At 50.9% G+C, this 21687-nt stretch overlaps 6 protein-coding genes across 6 annotated transcripts; 2 read left to right on the plus strand and 4 right to left on the minus strand.

Moving 5' to 3' along the window:
- Positions 1-4678: 4678 nt before the first annotated feature.
- Positions 4679-7109, minus strand: P175DRAFT_0516669 (cytochrome P450). Its single transcript, XM_040898921.1, has 5 exons — positions 6701-7109; positions 6338-6422; positions 6191-6268; positions 5498-6115; positions 4679-5394 (listed from the first exon to the last, which is right to left on the minus strand). The coding sequence occupies exons 1-5, from the start codon at positions 6938-6940 to the stop codon at positions 4955-4957; spliced, it is 1461 nt and encodes a 486-aa protein (XP_040752477.1). The 5' UTR covers positions 6941-7109; the 3' UTR covers positions 4679-4954.
- P175DRAFT_0523917 (snoRNA-binding rRNA-processing protein PWP2) lies at positions 7064-10521 on the minus strand. Its single transcript, XM_040899339.1, has 5 exons — positions 10492-10521; positions 10295-10407; positions 9729-10224; positions 9431-9678; positions 7064-9376 (listed from the first exon to the last, which is right to left on the minus strand). The coding sequence occupies exons 1-5, from the start codon at positions 10507-10509 to the stop codon at positions 7543-7545; spliced, it is 2709 nt and encodes a 902-aa protein (XP_040752478.1). The 5' UTR covers positions 10510-10521; the 3' UTR covers positions 7064-7542.
- A 212-nt stretch (positions 10522-10733) lies between these two features.
- On the plus strand, positions 10734-12683 carry aspC (septin CDC12). The gene is made up of 7 exons (XM_040897232.1): positions 10734-11025; positions 11099-11112; positions 11178-11220; positions 11279-11441; positions 11498-11808; positions 11888-12396; positions 12456-12683. Exons 1-7 carry the CDS (start codon positions 10981-10983, stop codon positions 12523-12525), a joined length of 1155 nt encoding a protein of 384 aa, XP_040752479.1. The 5' UTR covers positions 10734-10980; the 3' UTR covers positions 12526-12683.
- A 348-nt stretch (positions 12684-13031) lies between these two features.
- Positions 13032-14781, plus strand: P175DRAFT_0501720 (WD40 repeat domain-containing protein). Its single transcript, XM_040897233.1, has 4 exons — positions 13032-13225; positions 13301-13648; positions 13749-14324; positions 14396-14781. Exons 1-4 carry the CDS (start codon positions 13168-13170, stop codon positions 14416-14418), a joined length of 1005 nt encoding a protein of 334 aa, XP_040752480.1. The 5' UTR covers positions 13032-13167; the 3' UTR covers positions 14419-14781.
- Positions 14782-15626: 845 nt separating this feature from the next.
- P175DRAFT_0438410 (ACT domain-containing protein) lies at positions 15627-17286 on the minus strand (the record flags this gene model as incomplete). Its single annotated transcript, XM_040893912.1, has 3 exons — positions 15627-16617; positions 16674-17068; positions 17242-17286. The coding sequence occupies 3 exons, from the start codon at positions 17284-17286 to the stop codon at positions 15627-15629; spliced, it is 1431 nt and encodes a 476-aa protein (XP_040752481.1).
- Positions 17287-19296: 2010 nt separating this feature from the next.
- On the minus strand, positions 19297-21668 carry P175DRAFT_0523921 (SKIP/SNW domain-containing protein). Its single transcript, XM_040899340.1, has 3 exons — positions 21470-21668; positions 19919-21340; positions 19297-19835 (listed from the first exon to the last, which is right to left on the minus strand). The coding sequence occupies exons 1-3, from the start codon at positions 21617-21619 to the stop codon at positions 19647-19649; spliced, it is 1761 nt and encodes a 586-aa protein (XP_040752482.1). The 5' UTR covers positions 21620-21668; the 3' UTR covers positions 19297-19646.
- Between the last annotated feature and the right edge of the window lie 19 nt (positions 21669-21687).

Genomic DNA, 21687 nt, shown 5'->3' on the forward strand with positions numbered 1-21687 from the left:
TAACTTCAACTTGTCCTTCCCTTTCCCCGTTTTTCTCTTTTTTCACAGTCCCTGAGTCTTCTCAGTCCATTTCTTTGTCTATGCTCTAGCCCGTTCTTTATTGTGCTCTGACGACGGCTACGACGATTACGATACACGCTGATTCTCCTGCCTGTTCTTTGCTGTTTTCGACCCTTTCCTCCGATTCTACCTTGTTATTGATCCTCCACCATGGGTGTTCCCAAATTCTTCCGCTGGTTGAGCGAACGGTATCCTGCGATCTCCATGTTGATCGCGGAGAACCGCATTCCCGAGTTCGACAACCTGTATCTTGACATGAACGGTATTATTCATAACTGCACACACAATGACAGCGATTCCCCTACCTTTCGCATGACCGAGGATAAGATGTTTATTGCCATCTTCAACTATATCGAGCATTTGTACGGTAAAATCAAACCGAGGAAACTCTTCTTTATGGCCGTGGACGGTGTCGCCCCCCGAGCCAAAATGAACCAGCAACGTGCGAGACGATTCCGAACGGCCCTGGCCGTCGAGGAACAGACGAAGAAAGCGATCGCCCAGGGAATGGAAATGCCCAAGGAAGATCCTTTCGACAGTAACTGCATCACTCCAGGCACGGAGTTTATGGCGAAGCTTACCTCCCAATTGAAATATTTCATTAACAAGAAAATTTCAGAGGACAAGGATTGGCAGGGAGTAGAGATTGTTCTCTCCGGCCACGAAGTACCCGGAGAGGGGGAACACAAGATTATGGAGTACATCCGGCATGCGAAAGCACAGCCGGAATATGACCCAAACATTCGTCATTGTTTGTACGGCCTTGATGCTGATCTGATCATGCTGGGTCTGCTGAGCCATGACCCTCATTTCTGCCTTCTCCGCGAGGAGGTGACCTTTGGTCGTCAGGTCCAGAAAAAGCCCAAGGAGCTTGAACACCAGAACTTCTATCTGTTACATTTGTGTATGGTTAGAGAGTACTTGGAGTTGGAGTTTCAGGAATTGGAGCTAGCGGGGGTGTTGGACTTTCAGTACGACATGGAACACGTTATTGACGACTTCATTCTCATGGCCTTCTTTGTGGGAAATGACTTTTTACCTAACCTGCCGCATCTGCATATTAACGAAGGTGCTCTGGCATTGATGTTCAAAGTCTACAAAGAGGTTCTGCCCAAGATGGGCGGCTATATCAACGAGCAAGGTGTAATCAACCTGAAACGGCTCGGTACACTTTTGGATGGCCTGAGTGACACCTTCGAGCACCGCTTCTTCGAGGCCGAGTACTCCGATGCAGAATGGATCCGCGCGAAGAAAAACGGTGTCGATGGAAGCGCGAACTCTGAGGACAAGCCCAAGAGTTTGACCATAACCCCGGACCAAAAGACTATTTTGAAGACAGTTAAGAAGTTCGTTTTGAACAGACCTGGAAAGGCAGCAGATTCAAAACCTCTTGACTTCCCACCTGCACTCCCGGCCCGTGACCGTAAGTTCGTGGAGCAGCTTGCGGGTGACCTTCGGTTGCCGTGGACCACTGTCTCCAATGACGATGGAGACCGATTTATGAGAATCTCGTTCCCCGAAAACCAGGGCAACGACAGTGATGAGGAGGAGGATGAAGAAGATGAAGAAGCATCTATGGCTGTTCAGCGAATTATTCGCAAGTATGAGAACGCCAAGGTTCAAGAGTTATCCGCTGAAGAGGCCAAGGAAGCAGCGGAAAAGAAATACGAGCAGAAATTCCAAGAGTGGAAAAACAAGTACTATATGGATAAGTTCAGCTGGGGGGTGGAGAATGAGGAGGAAATGAGGAAGTTAACGGAGAACTATGTGCAAGGTCTTCAGTGGGTTCTATACTATTATTACCGAGGCATTGCGTCTTGGCCATGGTTCTTCAATTCTCACTATGCTCCAATGATCTCGGGTGAGTCACAGACGATAAAACCCCCAAGATCCCCCCCCTATTGCTAACATGGTCTAGATGTCACGAAGGGCCTTAAGGCGGACATGAACTTCACGCTCGGGAAGCCATTCCGACCCTATGAACAGCTTATGGGAGTTCTTCCTGATCGCAGCAAAAAGACTGTTCCAGCTGCGTACCACGACCTGATGACCTCGCCGGAATCTCCCATCATTGATTTCTACCCACGTGATTTCGAGCTGGACATGAATGGGAAGAAAATGGACTGGGAGGCTGTCGTTAAGATCCCATTCATTGATCAGGATCGTCTGCTAGATGCCCTGAAGACAAGGGAGCATCTCTTGACGCCAGAGGAAAAGGCAAGAAATGGGTTTGGGGTCAGTCTCAAGTTCACATACTCCCCGGACACCCAGTTTATCTACCCGTCATCCTTTCCTGGAGTCTTCCCGGATATTTTTAAATGCCAGTGTATCGAAAACGTTTTCGACTTGCCTACGATGGAAGGTCTGGAACCGTACATTGGATTGGTCGAGGGTGTACAACTGGGAGAGGCTGCTCTTGCTGGATTCCCCAGTTTGAAGACATTACCCCACGTTGGCCAATTGGGTTTCCATGGCGTCCGTGTCTTCCAGCAGGAGAGCCGCAATGAAAGCATGGTTGTCACTGTGCTTGACCCCGGAAGTAGATCAAGCACTGAATTAGCTAAGCAGAAGCTCAACCAGCGCGTCTTTGTGGGCTATCCATTCCTGCAAGAAGCCCTCGTTATCTGCGTTTCAGATGAGTTATTCGATTATACGCTTCCAGAAGGAGAGGAGCATGCGGTTGCCACTCCTCATACAGATGTGCAAATTGATCAGTGGAAAAAGAAGGCTGACAAGATCGAAGGCATCTACAGCAGACGGCTTGGCACCATCATCGGCCCAGTCGAGGCCATGGTGCATGTCCAGCTGCTGAAGGGTCTTATCAAAACGGATGAAGGGGCTACCATCAAGGAATTTGCGCATATCCCTGGCCAAGAAACGGATTACGCGCTTCAGCTCGTAGTCGATGAAGTGATTAACCCCGATGAACGTTTCATTGAGCGCGATGCCTTGCCCATTCAGGAAGAATTCCCGGAAGGCTCGCGCGCCTTTTGCTTGGGCGAGTTCAACTACGGCAGGCCAGTGGTTATCACCGGGTATGACGATGGCAAGGTCAACGGCTCCATCGCTTCATTCCAGGGCCGTGAGCCTGAGTTCGGAAAGGAACGGACCAGGAGCGCAGAGGCTCTCTGCCCATACACCCCCTCGTTTGCGATCGCCCGCAGCCTGCGTTTGAACCCCCTCGTGCTAGCCAAGATCACATCCTCCTTCTCTGTGGACGTGGACGGCCAGCGTGTGAATCTGGGCCTGAACCTAAAATTCGAGGCCAGAAAGCAGAAGGTCCTGGGTTATTCTCGGCGTGGAGACTCTGGTTGGGAGTTCAGCGCAAAAGCAATCGGCCTGCTCCAGCAATACATGATCAAGTTCCCCGAATTCATTGCCGGCATCCAGCGCAACCCGCAGAACGACCGGTACAAGCCAACGGACTTCTATCCGGAAGACATTGCCCTTTCGAAGATCAATGAGATCAAGGCCTGGCTCAAGGAAATTGAAGCCAAGAACTTTGAGAGAGTTCCTCTCGAGGCCGAGCAGCTGGACTCGGATATCGTCAAGCTTATTGAACAGGACGCCGATCAGCTCATGCAGAGCCAGCCTGAGATGGAATTGCAGAAAATGCGAGGTGTTCGCCGGAGTGCTCTTCTCCGGCCCTCTGATGTTGAACAGCGGCTTGGAAACCAATCTTTCCGACTCGGAGATCGCGTTGTATACGCCCAGGACTCTGGGAAAGTGCCTATTGCCACTCGTGGAACCGTGGTGGGCCTTACCCGAACCCTGCGGACTATCTTACTCGATGTTGTCTTTGATGTAGCGTTTATGAGCGGCACAACGTTGGGAGATCGATGCTCTCCATTCCGGGGGCAGACTGTGATGGCATCTTCGGTCCTGAACATTTCATATCGACAGCTGCTTGCCAGTACTCGAGCCGCTGCCCGCCGGCAGCAGCAACAACAACAACAACAACCCCAACCGTCACCGCTGACGGCTACCGGATATGGCGCACCCCTGGGGCCAGGCGGTCAGGGACAGCTGAAAGAAGCTGCAACCCCGCCACCCCTTGGCCATTCGTACCGTGTTGCGGCAACCGGTGCAAACCCAGGGGGTGTTCGGTATGGAATGAAGCCACCCACCAACTTGCCCTTCCGACCACAGCTCAACGGTGGGGGTTGGCGAGGCCAGCACACGGCGGCCGCGACGGCGAATGGTGCAACTCGTGGTGGCCGGGGTCGCGGGGGTCGCGGCCGCGGTCGAGGTGGTTATACGCCGATGGAATCCGATCCCGAGTCTGGGGTCATTCAAAACAACCCGGATTTCCGTCCCCATAACTATTCGAACGTGCCTCCTCCTAAGAGCTTAGACTCGCGTGGAGGACGTGGTCGAGGTCATCGTGGCTCGGATCGAGGAAATGGCCATCGGGGACGAGGCAATCGCGGAAGAGGCGCTGCTGGAACTGCCGTCGCTGCAAAGGAATAAAGGGGGTATCAAGATGATTTTCCGTCAGAGATTCTCTTAACCATGATATGATGTGTTGGTATAATATACAGAGTACATAGATATTTCTCTCTCTATTCACCATAACACCAACCCAGATATATATAGATATTTCGAGTGCTGTAACTCCGTCCAGACTAAGCAACTGTACATTGATCTATGAAAACTACATAATACAATCTCAAAAATTGCTTGCTGTGCCCTGGACTTCACTCATACAGGCTTAAACTGATCCTGAGCATCTTCTTCAGCAATGAGCAACAACACGAAGTAGCCCTACTGACGAGCCGCATCACCCTGGAATGAAGCACCGACTTGTTCCTCACAATCTGACAATCTGACAATCCGACAACCTGACATCTGAAAACACAGACAAAGATGAAGAAGAAGGAGAAGGAGAAGAAAACTACTCCTCCTCCTCCTCCTCCTCCCTCTTCTTAATCAAAACCCTCGCCCACAAATTCGGCATAATCTGCTCCCCATTAACAATATTCCTCGGCCGCTTCCTTCCCCCCCTCCCCTCCTCGAACTTCATCTCATACTCCAGCAGCAGCCGGCTCAGCAGCGCCTTGGCCGTATTCGCGCCCATGAACCGACCCGGACAAGCCTGGCGCCCGTATCCGAAATGCAAGTTGGACTGGTTAATCGTCACGAGGCTCGCTGCGGTTTTGCTGGTCCTGGTGAGGTTCTCTCTGCACCAGCGGAAGCCGTCGAAGGTGTCTGGGTTCGAGAGGAGCGCGCCGTCGCGGGAGAGCGGGCCGGTGGGGAAACAGATGTGCGTGCCTTGGGGGATGATGAGGCCGTCGGAGAAGACCAGGGGTTCTTTTGCGATGCGTTGGATGTTGACTTTTTGATTGGAGATATATATATATATGTTAGTGTTTCCTTTTTCTTTTTTTTTTTTTTTGAGAGTGGAGGAAAGGAAAGGAAAGGGAAAGAGAGTAAGTACTTTCACTAGTCGGATTCAGACGCTGCGACTCCCGCAGGAAACTGTCAAGATAGCGCTGCGTTGCAAAAGCTGCCTGCGTCCCGTTGATCCAGCCATCCGGGAGCGTGGTCTGGATTTCCGCTCTCAGCGGCTCGAGATACTCCGGGTGCAGCATCAGATCGTAAAGCGCGTGCGTGATCAGCATGCTGCTCGTGTGCAGCACAGCCAGAGCCATAATCACCATCAACCCCTGCGCGATGTTGCGGGGGTCCTCGTCAAACGGGTTGTCCGCGAGCTCCATCATCCACTGCATGAAGTCGTCGGGTTTCGGGGCCTCCGGGTTGTCTTTCTGCGCGGCTCTGCGCGCCACGATCATCGGCACGAACACGTCGTCTTTCACCCATTTCAGCGTTCTCTCGAGGTACCGCACGCTGGGGAGGAACTTGGCAACCAGCGGACGCAGGAAGGTCGGAACGGGACGAAGGAGGATCAGCGTGATGCCGAGGTTGTGCGTGTAGCTGGTGACGGTTCCGAGCCATTGCTCGCTGCGGCAGAGCTCGTCGCCGACAATCACGCGCGAGGTCGCCCGGTTGATGAGTTTGAGGATCATGTCGTACAACGTGACGGGGACCCAGCGGCCTAAGATTGCTTGGTCAGGTACTGACGAGCGTTCATGAACACTTACTCAGGGGGGGGGGGGGGATGTCTCTCTACCTTTACACTCCGGGACTTCGATGGGGAATGCATACTGGAGTTCGTCGATGATCTTGGGTACAATGCGGTCTGGCGACTCTGGCGTTAGGTATGTTCATCGTGCCAGTATCAAGGGGAAACCCCCCCCCCTCTTCCCAATTTACTTACGCATAGCAGGGGTGAGCTTCTTCGCAACAGTAGTTGCCGGCAAGTGACTGTGGTTCAGGATGTTGGTGTAATCGCCCAGAACGCTCTGCAGAATACCCAGACCCGATTAGTTCCGTAACGCGGCCCCGGCACGTTCAAAGAGGAAGAGCTAGCTCACGTTGAACTGGGCATCTAAAAGACTGAGCTTCGTGTGCGGGAGATGTCGAATCTCAGCAAGATACCTGGCGGGCAGAACGATCAAATCCGCATCCATCTTGAGGATTCGGAACGGCATGTCCTTGTACTAGATCGATATATATATAGGGTTACATATCATTCCCCTCCAGCAACGAAAAAGAAGGGGGGAGGGGGGGGGGGACGAACCTTCTCATAGCCACGATAAATGAGAAACGGCGCAAAAACAGAGTAAAGCAGACGATTGACGAATTCAGGAACAAACCAGCCAAGGGTAACAGTGGGCACATCCAGACGCAGACGAGCACGAGCAGCAGCGGGCTTCAAAAGGCAAAATGCCCCGAAAAGAATAACCGAGACCAGCAACAGCGGCCATATGAAGAAATCCTCTGGAAGACCCAGCACTTTCAGCATTGTCGCCAGCATCATCGTGGAAAGCTGTCTGTCGGTGTGTCTGGCTGGCTGGCTGATTGATCTTAGGGTTTCGGGGATGTTCGTAGAGAGAGAGAGAGAGAGAGAGAGAGAGAGAGAAGGATCTAGTATAGGAACAAAAGGGGGCGCTCTGTCGCGTTTTTCTATGCGAGGAAGAGAAACACAGAAAATGCAATAACAGAAATAATCCAAGTGAAGGATCTATTCCTACTTGTAGTCATGCATAACAAAGGAGAACGTAGTGAATAATTTGCGCAAGTTCTGGCGTCACTGTCAGGTATATTCACTAGCGAGAATAACATGTCTTGGGGTAGGTCTGCATAAAATGATTCAGATAAAAAAAAGCTTGCATGCATGAGAGCATCATTAAAAGAGTAGGGTTCAAAGAGAGAGAGAGAGAGACAAAGAGGCTGGAGTTGTACTGAAATGGAGGATTAGGAGCCATGTCTATATACACAATATCAGATGGCACAAAACACTTTTTGGTGGTCCCCATTTATCTTCCCAGGTATATCAAACAAGTCGAACGCCATGCGCATATGCAAAAAGAGCGGGGGAAAAAAAAAAAAAAACAAGATAAAAGGATTTTGAGACATCAATCATTCGAGGCCTAGCCATTCACCCTCTGCATCATCACCCGCTGCTTCACTCATCTCCTCATCACCATTCTTGCCGGACACAACTCGCTCATCAATTGCCTTGGGAAGGGCCGCGGTCTTTTTCCCGGCAAGTAAGGGTTTCGCAAGGAGATAGTTAAGATCGTGCAAGTTCTTCTCGGAAAGTCGCTTCAGGTTCTCGCTGATATCATCAAGCGCCCGTTGCACAGCACGAAGCTCGGGAGCGAGTGTGCCTGCATTATCCTTGAAGTATCGCCCATGGCTGCTGAAGAGGGACTCGATCCACAACAGGTTGAACTCGAGATGGGGGGTTTCGTCAGTCGCGTGGGCAATGAAGCGAAGGAAACGGGGGAGATAGACGGTAGGGATGTTTCGAACCACATGCGGGATATCGGCAGGGGGAACGGCCTCGTGGACGGCACGGATGAGTTTAGACTCATTGAGACGGAACGCCATAACCAAGGCCTTCAAGAATGTATCGTCATCGTGGGCTTGGCCGGGTGCGGCGGCCTGCTTTGCGCCTTCAACCGTAGCGAGAATGGTCTCCGGTGTGATAGAAATATCCAGGTCGAACGGATCGAACACAAACTCCGTATCTAAGCTGTAGATCAAAAGCCCTTCGGTAGACGAGGCGCAGAACGAACGCCCCGTGGAAGAAAAGTCCACACAGCTGACACGCACCTCAGGACGAGTGGTCCGGGCCCCAGCATCCCCCCGTTTCGCACCAGGAAGCGCCCGGTTGATTCGGTCTTCATGGTCGGACGCTTCGCCGGTTTCATCCAACAGGCCTCGAGCACCCGCCTCCGTCATGTCGCGGCTGTTCAGGAACTCTTGAGTGCCGTCTAATGAAGTGTTGACGGAAACTGTGTATTTCTTCACCAGGGAACCCGTGGTCACATCATACAGACATATATACTTGCTGTTTCCAGCAGCCAAAATACAGCTACCATCGGCGCTGTAGGTGATGCAGTGGTAGGATTTGGTGCCAGCAGCGTTGGCAGCCGTGGTGCGATCCGAGACCTTGCGTCCTCCCGAGATATCACGGCGTCCATCAATCCCACTTTCCTGGACAGCATCCGCCACCGACCAGAAGGTCAACTGTCCATCCAACGTCGATGCTGCGACCTGCTTTCCATCAGGCCGGAAGGCCACGCTCAAAACATCAGACGCAATCTGGAGAGGCTCGCTCGTTTGAGTTCTTCCGAAAATACTCCAGATACGAACTGTGCGGTCCCAACTGCCACTAACCAGATGGTTACCGTCTGCGGCAAATGCCAGGGCCGAAACCGGGCCTTCGTGGCCGGACAGCTGATCGAGAAGCTGGCCAGTCTGGACTGACCACACGTGAATGTCAAACGAGTCGGGAGAGCCAGCGCACACCACTTCACCGCTGGGGTCGACGGCTAACGAGGAGAAGGACATGCGGGACGGCGCAGTAAATGTTCGGAAATTTCGGTAGCGAATGAGATCCCATGCCCTGACAGAACCATCCAACGATGCCGTGAACAAGACATTTCCCTTCTTGGAGAATTGACAGGCGGTGACTCCACTGGAATGTTCCGTAAATGTCACAATACAGAAGCCGGACTTGACGTCCCAGACCTTGACCTTGCCGTCGTCGGCGGCGGTGACAATTCTCTGGCCGTCGGGAGAGTAAACCAGTGCGTTCATCGAGTCGAGGTGGCCCTGTTGTTTCAAGATATACGATTCCGACTGCCACTCCCACACAAGCAACTGTCCGAATTTCGAAGAACCAAATGCCAGCCACTCGCCGGTTTTGTTGATGCTCACAACGTCGATATTGCTCTGGGAAACACTAGGGGAAATAGTTAGAATTGAAGGCACAACGGAAAGGGGGGATCAAGAATACCTCAGGAGATGGATTGCGTTAAATTCTGGCAGGTCGTAAAGTCCGAACAATCCATTGGAGAATCCCACCACCAATAGGTTCGAGGGCGCATGAAACGCCGCACACTTAACCGTAGCATGTGGCTGCTGGAAAAAGTCCTTCTTGACGATCCTCCAGCGGGGTTCCGACACATCTTCCATTGTCTCCGGGTCCTTCTTGGAAACATATTCCCATCTATAAAGGACACAATCTCGACCCACGGTGTAGATCTACCTCGAGTCAGCATATATGTTTCAAATGCAATTTGCAGGGCACCCACGGATTCCTGGTCACCAGAAAAGAAAGCCGCCCTCACAGCCTGGCGATGTCCGGAAAGTGTGGTGGGTTCAAAGCCATCCTCCGGGTCCAAGCTCCATACTCGCGCAGTCAAATCTTTGGAAGAGGTGAGGATGAAACGGGAATCGCTCGACCACTCGATATTCTGAATCTCGTCGAAGTGACCGGCCAGGTCACGGTGCAGCACAAAGGGGGCAAATTCAATTTCTCCATCCGTTCCAATGCTCGGGGTATCTGGGGTGTGCCAAATCTGCAGTCGACGTCCCAACCCCACAGCAAAGTGTCGTCCGGAAGGAGAGAATTTCAGCCCGGATATGCGGCCCTTAAAGGAGAAATGGTAGATGACAACTCGACGGTGGAAGTTCGTCAAGATCGCGCGACCATCTTCATCCACGGAAAGAAGGACATTGCCACGGGGGGTGAGATCTAATCGGTGGATGTTGGTTCGGTGTGCGAATGGGAGGGTATAGGTCGAGTTACTAGATTCGGGAATTGAATTAGCAAGCCAGTTTGACAATTGACGGGATCGCAAGGTCGCAAAGTACATACTTGACTAGGTCGAACACTGTGACTCTGTTGCCGACAGGGGAAAGCAAGCTGTTTCCATCGGGGGTAAAGAGCAGGTTTCCTTTGCGATATACCGTACCGAGGAGGTTTGAAAACTGGCGTGGGCTGTTGTTAGCAAGCTTGCAGTGGGACAGGGTCATTGGATATTATCCTGATCGAACAGGATTGGAGAAACATACCTTGAAATCGGTCTTCATGGTCGATAACCGGATCCTAGCACCCTCAGTTAAGCAACAAAAAAAAAAAAAAAAAAAAAAAGTCGACTTTCCCAAACAGGCGATAAGCATCCGGATCAACAGAATCCCCGTGTTCCGTCCGACTAGTCCCAGACTGGCATAGTGCGTTAAAAATACGCTGCCTCAGGCATCAGACTGGTGATTCAGGGGCAGCGAAAGCAACCAAAACTAAACTCAACGAGGCACAAACAAGAACGAACGGCTGCTGCTGCTTCTCTCGCTGCTTCATCATTGCTGCTGCTTGCCCTCTTGTCTCTCATTCCTTCCTCCTCTCGACCGGCTTTTTGTCTGACTTTATCATCCCTGGACCCGTCCTCTTTTCTCTCTTTTCCCCCTCTCAATCCTGCGATTGCTTTAGAGCCTCCGTTGTTTCCCCGTACCTTATTTGATTGATTCCAGCTCACCCCCCTCCCCGTCGACCCCTTAAACATCATGGCCCCCATTAACGAGACTCCTTCGCCCATTGGCATTGCCAACGTAAGTTCTAGGTCTGTTGTTTGATTTGATTTTGTCCTGCAAGCTTTACTAATGATGGATTGTTCCAAAACAGCTCCCTAACCAGCGGTGTGTATACTCTTATCTCGTGCTCTGTGAGATATAGCAGCACAATCCTAACGCAAATCATGCAGACACAAGATCGTTGCTAAGCGCGGAGCGGCTTTCACTATTATGGTGGGTTGAATTGCCATGCTGCATCATCCTAGGATCAGGGATTAACGGTGATTCTCAGGTTGCTGGAGAGTCAGGATTGGGAAAGACCACGTTTATCAACACCTTGTTTTCCACCACCATCAAGAACTACGCCGACCACAAGCGCCGTCACCAGAAGCAAATTGACCGTACGGTTGAGATTGAAATCACCAAGGCCGAGTTGGAGGAGAAGTTCTTCAAAGGTGCATCCTAGAGGTCCGGGTTGTCGAATAACGCTAACATCAAATGCGCCGTATAGTTCGTTTGACGGTCATTGATACCCCCGGCTTCGGCGACTATGTCAACAACCGCGACTCCTGGCAACCCATCATTGAATTCCTGGACGATCAGCATGAGTCGTACATGTTGCAAGAGCAGCAGCCCCGCCGTACCGACAAGATTGACATGCGTGTTCATGCCTGCTTGTACTTTATCCGCCCCACTGGACACACTCTGAAGCCCCTCGATATCGAGGTTATGAAGCGCCTGAGTTCTCGTGTCAACCTTATTCCCATCATTGCAAAGGCCGACACTCTCAGCCCCGCCGACCTTGCCCGTTACAAGCAGAGGGTAACGCCCCTTACCCCACCTTTCTTCCTTTTTCTTTTTTTTTTTTGGACACTAACAACGTCCCCCCCCCCAATTATAGGTTCAAGCCGTTATCGAAGCCCAGGGCATCAAAATCTATACCCCCCCAATTGAAGAGGATGATGAGACTGCCGCTACCCACGCCCGCAGCCTGATGGCTGCCATGCCTTTCGCTGTGATTGGTTCCGAGAAGGACGTGAAGACCAACGACGGACGTGTTGTGAAGGGCCGCCAGTATGCTTGGGGTGTTGCGGAAGTTGAGGACGAAGAGCACTGCGACTTCAAAAAGCTCCGCTCGATTCTCATCCGTACACATATGCTCGATCTCATCCACACTACCGAGGAGCAGCACTACGAAGCGTACCGCGCCCAACAAATGGAGACTCGCAAGTTTGGCGAAGCCCGCCCCAGGAAGCTCGACAACCCCAAGTTCAAGGAAGAGGAGGAGAATTTGCGCAAGCGATTCACCGAGCAGGTCAAGGTCGAGGAGCAGCGATTCCGACAGTGGGAGCAGAAGCTTATCTCAGAGAGAGACCGCCTCAACAAGGATTTGGAGGCTACCCATGCGGCGTATGTTTCCCCGATTTGGCGCGATAATTTGATGGTTTATTCTAACCCATGATGAACAGGATCAAAGCTCTCGAACAAGAAATCGAAGGGCTGCAAGGCTCTACCACCCGGAGCCACGGCCGTCGTTAAAAATGATTGTATCCCACTGGCAGCAGGCAGTAGTGGTTCTTTGCTGGAAGGTGAAAAAAGCAGACGTGTGCATTCGTCTCGACTAATATGGTTTTACACTCGACTACCCCTTGATTGTTTTTTTCTTCTTCGTCTTCTTTTTTTTTTCCCCCTTATTTTTATGCCACCCTTTTTCACCTTCTCCGTGATTACCTTTTTTTTTTCGGATTTCTTTGTGTATTCTCAGAAGCTAACCATGCATACGGGCTTCCTCCCGGTCTGGCTTGGCCTGTTGTCTTGAATTTGCCTCCTGGTAGCTAGCGATGGTTTGTCTACGCTCTTGATAATAACCCACTTGTATCCTGCAACATCTCAATCCAGATATAATTTTTGTGCCTGTGGAAGGAACTCGTGTAGCCAAGTAGTTCGTAGTTGAAACCGGTCGTCCGCTGGTTACCTACAGAGTCCATTAGCTACTGTGTTTAAAGCTCGGCGGTGAATTTTACTTCCGTCCTCAAAACTTGACTCTCAACTACTCTCCGACTTGCCTACTGACTGACCTTGGATGTATGAATCCGGTGCGCAATGGCACAGCCAACCCCTGAAATATAGAGTCCGGTAGTATTATTTATTACATCTCGAAGAAGACCGCATAGCCTGCCAATGCCGGCAACAACCCAGTTCCCCACGAAGCTCGTTCACACTCTCAAGACACACCATGGTAAAGCGTCGACCACCTCCAAAGCCCCTTTCTTTCTTTCTTTCATAAGCATCTAATAATAAACTTCTCCTATAGGACCGGTCAATGCTGTGACTTTCTCCAGTACCCCTGGGACCTACGTTCTCACCGGATCCTCCGACCGCGCCATCCATCTTTCTCGCGCGGTACCCAACACTACCAACAACAATCATGTATCTGTTGTCGAGACTACATCTCCAATTCAAAAGTACGAGGCGCATGGGTACTCTGTGCTCGATATTGCCGTTGCAGCGGATAACTCGCGCTTTGCGAGTGTAGGAGGAGACCGCCAGGTTTTCCTGTGGGACGTGGAACAGGGCCTCACGATCAGACGATGGAGCGGCCATCACGCGAAGGTTGAGGCTGTACAATTTGCGGGGGAGGGAGATGCGGTGGTAGTTTCTGGTAAGATAATATATATCCCACTGCCTTTTTTTTTTAAAAAAAAAAAAAGGTTGGAAAGCCAGATGTTCACTCGGGGGTGTTCTTGGTTGTTCTTCTCTAGGCAGCGCCGATACAACCATTCATATTTGGGATACCCGGTCCAACTCGTACAAGCCCATCCAGACACTCACGGAAGCTGGGGATACGGTTTCCTCGCTACATGTTCATATGCCTACGTATTCGATCGCGAGTGGTAGCTATGACGGCCGTGCGAGGGTTTACGATCTCCGTATGGGTCAGACCACAGTCGATGTACTGGGCCATCCAGTCACCAGTATCCGGTGTTCGGCGGACGGCAATGCGCTCTTGACGTCGACTCTGGACGGGAGAATCCGAATGTTGGATCGTACAGATGGGAAGCTGCTGAAAGCATTCGGAGCCGGACCTGCACCTGGACACCCCACGTACTACAATACAGAGCTGCGTATCCGATCTGTATTCGCCAAGGCCGACGCCGTCGTCCTGAGCGGGAGTGAATCCAATAAACAGGACCGGTCAGCGCAAGCTTATGTCTTTGCCTGGGATGTTCTCCGCGGGGATGTCATCGCGGCAGTCCCAGCCGGAGAGGGAGTCAAGGCTGTAAGTTGTGTGGCGTGGAATGAGAAGGGAAAGTCTTGGGCGAGCGGATGCTCAGATGGTATGGATTTCTTGACTACCTTTTTCTTGTCTTGCTCTGGGTGGGTGCTGACTTGTGCGTCACCACCGCAGGAACGGTCAAAGTTTATCAGTAAAAAAAGAAAAACAGCCACTCGCTTAACACCACCACCAACCGATCGCCCATACCGCGATCTGGAAAGAATCCATGTGCCCACCACGAGTTGCAGCGCAGCCATGCACTGTCCACTAACACATCCATCCATGGATATCTAGCTGACGCCCAGCCTGCAAAGGTGGAATCTATGGAATTTCCGCCATTTCCCCAGCGAGTAGTAAGTAGTAACTCCGTAACTACTCCGTATCCGAACGAACCGTATGTTGACTTGGGAGGCTATTGCGGCAAATCGATTGATTAGCTTTGGACTCTCCCCCGTTCCATAGTTAGTTAAATCAAAGGATTCAATGTCATAAATAAGCAATGCTGCAGGTTAACTACCATACATTTTTTTTTTTTTTTGTTTCAATCCATCATTCCAGTTAGTTCGTTAGGTCCACGTGCTTGCTCTACTCTACCTCTGTCTATCCTGGGCCCGGCCGGGATGGGCCCAGGTATTATTGTTCTACGGCAGCTGAAGCTGATAGATAGATAGATAGATAGATAGTATGTATATACATGTATCAGATATTACTAGTGGGTTGACGGAGCTAAAGAGTAGATATTAGTAGTTAGACCTACATAGTTCAATCTAGTTATATGATGGAATGCGTAATTTATGATTAGGAAAGCATCTTTCTGATTCCGATTCCTGCCCTTGACTAGGGACATGGTTTGACATCGTAGACATGAAATGAAATAAAATGAAATAAAAGGATTTGATTACGCTGTCCATAATGCAATTTTCTCTGCCCCAGGATGATATGATATGCGTTCTGTTTTTCCGAGTGGTCTTTTTCCGTGTCCCTGTACGTGTTCGTGTCCATGCCATGCAAATGTGAGTCCAACTGATAAGCCTGGAAGTACTCCAGAGGAATCCAAGCCGGGTGTCCTTGACAAATGAAAAAGAAAGAAAGAAAGGTTGGCCGTTGAGATTGTCAGGCGTAGCTAAGCGTTAGTCGTGATAAAACGAGAAAAGAAAAGAGAAAATAAGAAGAAAACCACATTTTTCTTCAACTGTAACTTTTTATCGAAATACAAAAAAAAAAAAAAAAAAAAGAAACGAAAAAGAAAAGAAAATGGTGCATAATGACTTTTGTAAGGAAAAAAAAAAAAAAAAAAAAAAAAGGGTAGATGCAGGTCAAAAGTACCAAAGAACGAGGCTGAGGCAAGTGAGCAGCACTATTATTAGATTTCAAGGGCCTCGATTGCCTTCTCCGGCTCTTGACTTTCAGCTTCGAGAGCGTCCATTGCCCGGTGGAGTTCGTGTTCTCCGACAACGATGGTGCCTGCACGCGCTGTGCTGAGGAAACTGATCTCGACGGCATCGAAGAAGGCGTCCAAGTCTGGCTTGAGATGGTGGGTAGGCGGGTTGTGACCGTTGGTCTTGCGCCCGGGGCTGTGACTAGATGCTTTTGACAGCCTGTGAGATTCAGAAGAGGAATAAATCTCCTTTGGCGAATGGTCGAAACTGTCGAGGCCATTGGAAGGTGGAGAAAGTGTCGTGGATGAGGCAGGACCATCGTCATCCCGAGCGTGTGTAGCATCGGCCAGGCGACTGGCGACTCCACAAACGATCCCCGTGGCTTCCAAAGGAAGATTCCGCAGATCTAGCACAATGGGAACTAAAACGTCCTCTTTTGAACCCAGGAGGAGGCTGGATTCTTCATCTGCTTCGGCGGTGGCGGGGTCGCTGGAGAAACGAGGCAAGAGGCGTTGCTCGAGTAAAAGAGAGGCCGCAGGATCCGCAGCTGTCAGGGTAAGGGAGAGAAAACGAGGCTTATCTACTACTAGGGCGGTAGTAAGGGCATCCCGAAGAATAGCAATGGAGCTAGCATCGCTACTGTAGCGATGATGGGCTGCACATTGAACCAAACGGAGCGATGTGTCGACAAAGGGCGTGATGTTGTTTCGGCGGAGAGATGAGAATGTTCGCTTCTGTAGCTCATTGAGAGACGACGGGGGAGGTGTGGCCGGTGGAGAACTCAAGGAACTTGCCGACAGCGAAGAAAGAGAGCTAACGCTACTGTGCAGGGCCGGTTGGTTACTATTGATGAACGCCTCCGTCGATATTTCAAATTGGAAACCCCGTTTTTCGAGGGTTTCGATGACCTGGGTCTTGCTTTTGAGGGGGACAATGATGTAGTCGGCAAAATAAGTGGAAATGAAGAAAATGGAGCTATAATCTTAGGTTAGCATGTCTCTGTTTAGCCGTAGATTTGAGAATGTACGCACATTCCTGCCATGGCCAGAGGCGTTGTGAGTTCTAGAACCCGTTGGCCAGCCTCCAGGCCTTCCCCATAGACCTGCATGGCGATGAAATCATCTTTGCTGATGGACAGACGACTTTGAGTCGACGAGCTGACCTGAACGAATCGTTCCACTAAAGGAGCGAAGTACTCGTCCGCGAGCTGCCTAGGACACATGACGGAACACTCCACTGGGGTAAGAGACAGATTCAAGAAAGCCGGCTGAGCATGGTTGAGAAACTCTTGAGGGCTATCGCAACCGCGAGACTCTTGCTGGGTCTCGGTGATGGGAGGGACTTCATGGAAGAGAACCTGCAAGATTGGATTCAGAAAATATGGGTACAGATCCAGAGGAATATGCACCAGGGCCAGTCGATCTTCCTGTAATTCCACCACGGTTGTCAGCGACACCAGTCGAGGCCGGATGGTCTCCATGCGGACGAGATTGACAGAGAATCGGGGAATCACACATAGGTAGCATGGAGAGATAGAGGAAGGGAGGGTCAAAGATATAATGATGGTGAAACCAATGTGATGGGAGGAAGGACGCTTACCATGAACTGCACCTGAGCTGATATTAGCGACAAAGACTGTTCCATCTTGCAGGAACACGATGTGGAATTTCAGAATGCGTGGCGATCAGAATAGGCAAAGGTCTGTCACAGAGAAGAATGAATCAGGAGCAGGTCTCGGCGCAGTAAAGGGAGGAAGTAAGACAGGTGAGGAGTAGGTTAAATCCTATTTGTAGAAAGAGAAATCCACCCACCAGGTTAGATAGAGAATTATAGAGGGCAGGATGAAAGAGAGAGCAGAAATAGGAGGGCCAGGAGAAACCTGATATTATTGTCCCAGGGAAATAAAAGACAACACCAAGTAGACCAGTAAGGATAGTAAATCACCCCAGAAAGTAAATTTAGAGCAAACCACCAAGGTTTCAGGCTAAGAGCTGTGAATGGAGAGAGGCTTTTGAGTTCTTTCTTTTCTTTTTTCCGCTTGAGTCTCCTGCAGGGCACACAGCCTTGAATCGGCATTGTCTTTTTTCGACGGGCCGGAAGTTACGCCATTGTTTGAGAGGATGATATCAAGGAGAATTAGCAGCAGGAGATGATGCTATTGGAGGTGTGGATTAGGACTGAGAGGATGGGAAGCAGGGGATGAAAGAGATAAGATGAAGGGATAAAGATGAAAGATGAAGATGAAAGATGAAGTATGAGAGAGTAAAAGGATGAGAATGAGAAAGAAAGAGAAGTAAAGAGAGAAGAAGAAGAGGATGAGGGGATCTCAGGCAGGTGACTTGGGCATACAATTCAGTATCTTTCAACAACCTCACTTCTTGACTATATCCAGCACTTCCAGTATATATATATATATATATTAATAATGACCACTCCACAAAGAGCTTCCAAAGAACACACACACACACACACACACACACACACAAAAGAAAAGAAATTATCCTCAGGATAAATGGGGGGGGGAAATCCTGACCAAAAGAAAATGTGAGTCAAGAAGAGGGCACAAAAGCTTGCTTGGGTATCTTGCACTGACTTCAGAAAATATAGCTATCACTTTTACCTAATCTGCTTTGCAATCTGGAACCCTTGTTTAACCGAGTTGAATTGATGGATCTTGTTATCAGCAAGTCGTCTTTGCGTCGCCCACTCTCCGCGCTAGGCGCCCACTCCGACGATAATACTTAGATACTACTACATAAATATCTCCCGGCAACGCACGGATCATGATGACTCTCAAGTCAGCAGTGTCAGATCGATGGTCATTAGCTGGCCAGGGCAGAAGCTCCCTCGGTCGGCTCCCCGCACTTTGGACAAGTACAAGCCTACAAGGATGTCATGAACCTGGAGGCTGGGAGCTAGTCAGGCACATTGCTGCAAAATCAACCTACCCGGTTACACATACGATTCCTGCGTAGGAGCGTGGCATCAGCCACTGAAAGATCATCCAAGTCTCCGATTTCGCCAGCCGCCGCTCGTGCCTTGGAGGGGGGGGAGGAGTTCCGGGAAAAAATTGCGGCTTCTCTGGCTTTGACATCGGGTGCATGTGGTGGGATCATAGTGGAGCCGTGCGCTTTCCATGGACAGACAGACAGACACCAGTTCGTCAAGTCGCATAGGTAGTTTACTAACTGACTCGGATTTGAAGCTGCTGGTTATCTACTTGGGTTCTCTGGTCAAAGAGTTCAACGGCCGAACCTCGAAAGGAACATTTAGGTTTGTCTGGGTTACACACTGACAATTCTCAGCACGAGCTGAAACCCGATCATTCTTGCATGTGGCACCCCACCCTATGTAATATTCGACGATAGGTTCGTGCGTGCGTGCGTGCGTGCGAGGGAATACGTACGCCAGTCCCGCTGAATAATAATACCGCACTCAAACAGATCAGATCACGAACACGAACGAATGTCAAAATCCCTATCGCATCAGCGCTTGGAGCGCGACCCGTAAACCCATCTGCGATCTCCCATGACCTTGTCAGAGTGATCTTGACGTTCGTTTCATGGTGATTGAAATGATAAACATGTCCTCAATCCAGAGAAGATAAGGGACCACCTCGGCTCTAATTTTCTCTTATTGGAGACTAGGTAGGATGTTCCTTCTACAGATTAGGTTCTATAGCTCTATATACTTCTTCTACTACTAGGTACATAAATAGTTATTACAAGCAGGATAAGAAAAATACCCAGTCACAACGCCAGCAATGCATGCATTCATGTAACCTCGAACCTAGAATGATATAGAACCTGTGTGATATGATTGATATCCATGGACTCTGTACTGAAGATGTCCTGGCACAATATAGACAGAACCTCTCCTGCTGAGTGAGGTAAATTCCAATACCCTAAGTGCCTGGTAGAAAACAATTCCATCCATATATTATCGGGGTATTATTATTTTATCTCCCGCCCCACGTAAAGGAAAGAAAGAAAGAAAATTTTGAATCAATCCTCCTCGTCCACTCTCGCTCGCTTCGACCCCCGACTTTCATTTTCACGGTCGACTTCTTGGATTCCGTATCGCTTCTGCCCCGTTCCCCCTCCTCCTCCTCCCCCGGTCACGTCGGCAATCATGCTGTCGATTCCAAAGGGATCGGCGGTATCCTTTTCAAATTGGACAGGGCCGCTCCTCTCCTGTTGTACCGGGATTAAAACGTTAGAAATGGATTACTAGAAAAGAATAGAAAAAAAAAAAAAAAAAAAAGGGAAACGTTTACCTCTGCGTCCGCTGCACCCCGGAACCCTTCCTTGGCTCTCCCTAGCACTTCAAACCGGTTCGACTTTTGAATCTTGCCCATTTCTCCCTCGGCATCGCCTTCGTCGTCGGCGTCGAGTTGCGCCCGCGGACGGTAGATGCTGTTGATGGCGTCCTGCGCGGCAAACAGCGGCTTGTCGTAGGGGTTGTCTTCGTTGAATCCGGTGCTCATCCCGCTGGTCTGATTAAAGAGACGAGAATCCCACATTGTCTCGGAAGACTGCGTCGGCTTGGCCAGACCCAGCGCCACCTTCTCCGAGATGTCGCGGTTCTGTTCGCGGGCCATTGCCTGAATCCGTCGTTCGGCACCCATACGTGACTGACGGAGCTGGCGCTGGTCCTCCTGTCGTCGTTCCCGACGCATGCGCTCACGGTCTCGGGCGGCACTCTCGTCCCCACTAGGGGTACCAGACCGGTAGGAGGACTCGGACACACTGCGGCTGCGGGATCGCGACGTCGCCCGGGAATCGCGACGGCTGGTGGTGCGTTCCTCGCGCGCCTTCTGGGCCAGAGCACGGAGATGCTCCTCCTTTTGCGTCTTCTCCTTCTCCGCCAATCTCTGCTGCATCTGCGCACGTAGTCTCACTTCTTCACGGGCGTGTCGATCCGCCGTAAACAAGGCTTCCGCAAACTGAGCAAACTTATCATTAATCGTGACATCCTGTAGACCTCTCCCATCAGCCGCCAACCGCTTATCCAGCGGTACCGTGTAACCCTTAGGATTCTTCCAATTGGACACAGGGGGCGGGATCTTCCACGCCTCCTGGTCTTCCGCCGTCAGCTTGCGCGGCGGCGAGTGCATAACCGGCGGCGGCGGCGACGGCGGACCCCTCGGAATCTTCTTATGCTTGAACTTCGGCGGCTCCATCGGATCCTGCTGGCGCTCCACAATCTTCATAATCCGATCATTTTTCCGACTCGTATCCCCCATCTGGTTCGCAGGCGTGTACCGCACAAACGTAGGCTCTGCGCGACTGCCCCCCTTTACGTTCTTGGGCTTCTGCGCCGCCACAGCCCCCGAAACCAAGCTCGCCAGCGCATTCTTCGTCTTCTCCATCTGCTCTTGAACTTCTTCTTCCGACGGCCGGTCCAGCGATATCTCTCCCATATCCACCCGCTGCCGGAGCGGAATCAAATCCTTAAACGACGCATGCACGATTCGGTCGTCGCCGTGGCCGCGTCGCGCGATAGCATCGTATTTCACTTTCCCCTCTGCATCCACCTGCACCGCGAGCGCGTTCGACTTTGACGCCGTGCCTTTCCGTCCCATGTCCAGCGGATACTGTGCAACCAGGATCTCCGGGAATGCGCCGCCGTCGCCGAAATCCTCGGGGGCACGAGGTCGCCATCCTGCTCGGTTTCCGTATGGTGGTGGGCCGGTTCTCTAGAATTCCCGCTCCCATACCAGGGGAGAAAATTAGCAGCTGCACGGTATCCAGCCATATCATAAAAAAAAAAGAGTAGTCTTCAGAAGAAGAAGAAAAGGGGGGGGGAAACGCGTAGGAATACATACCCGGAGAACGACCTGGGTCTCGTCAAGCTGGCCGGGACCTACAATCCGCGGGCCACGGGCCTGGGCGTGTTGCGGCAACTCCTCCTCCTCGTCACCGGAATATTTCGGTTTGGGGAGAGACTTAAACAGTCCCTCCGCAATAGACGTCATTGTGGAATCCTGGATGGATGAAAAGAGATGGGGAGGGTTGATGAGGAACGTTTGATGGGCGGCTTGCT

This window comes from Aspergillus ochraceoroseus (genome assembly GCF_002846915.1).
Source record: "Aspergillus ochraceoroseus IBT 24754 chromosome Unknown P175scaffold_4, whole genome shotgun sequence".
Classification (NCBI taxonomy): Eukaryota; Fungi; Ascomycota; class Eurotiomycetes; order Eurotiales; family Aspergillaceae; genus Aspergillus; species Aspergillus ochraceoroseus.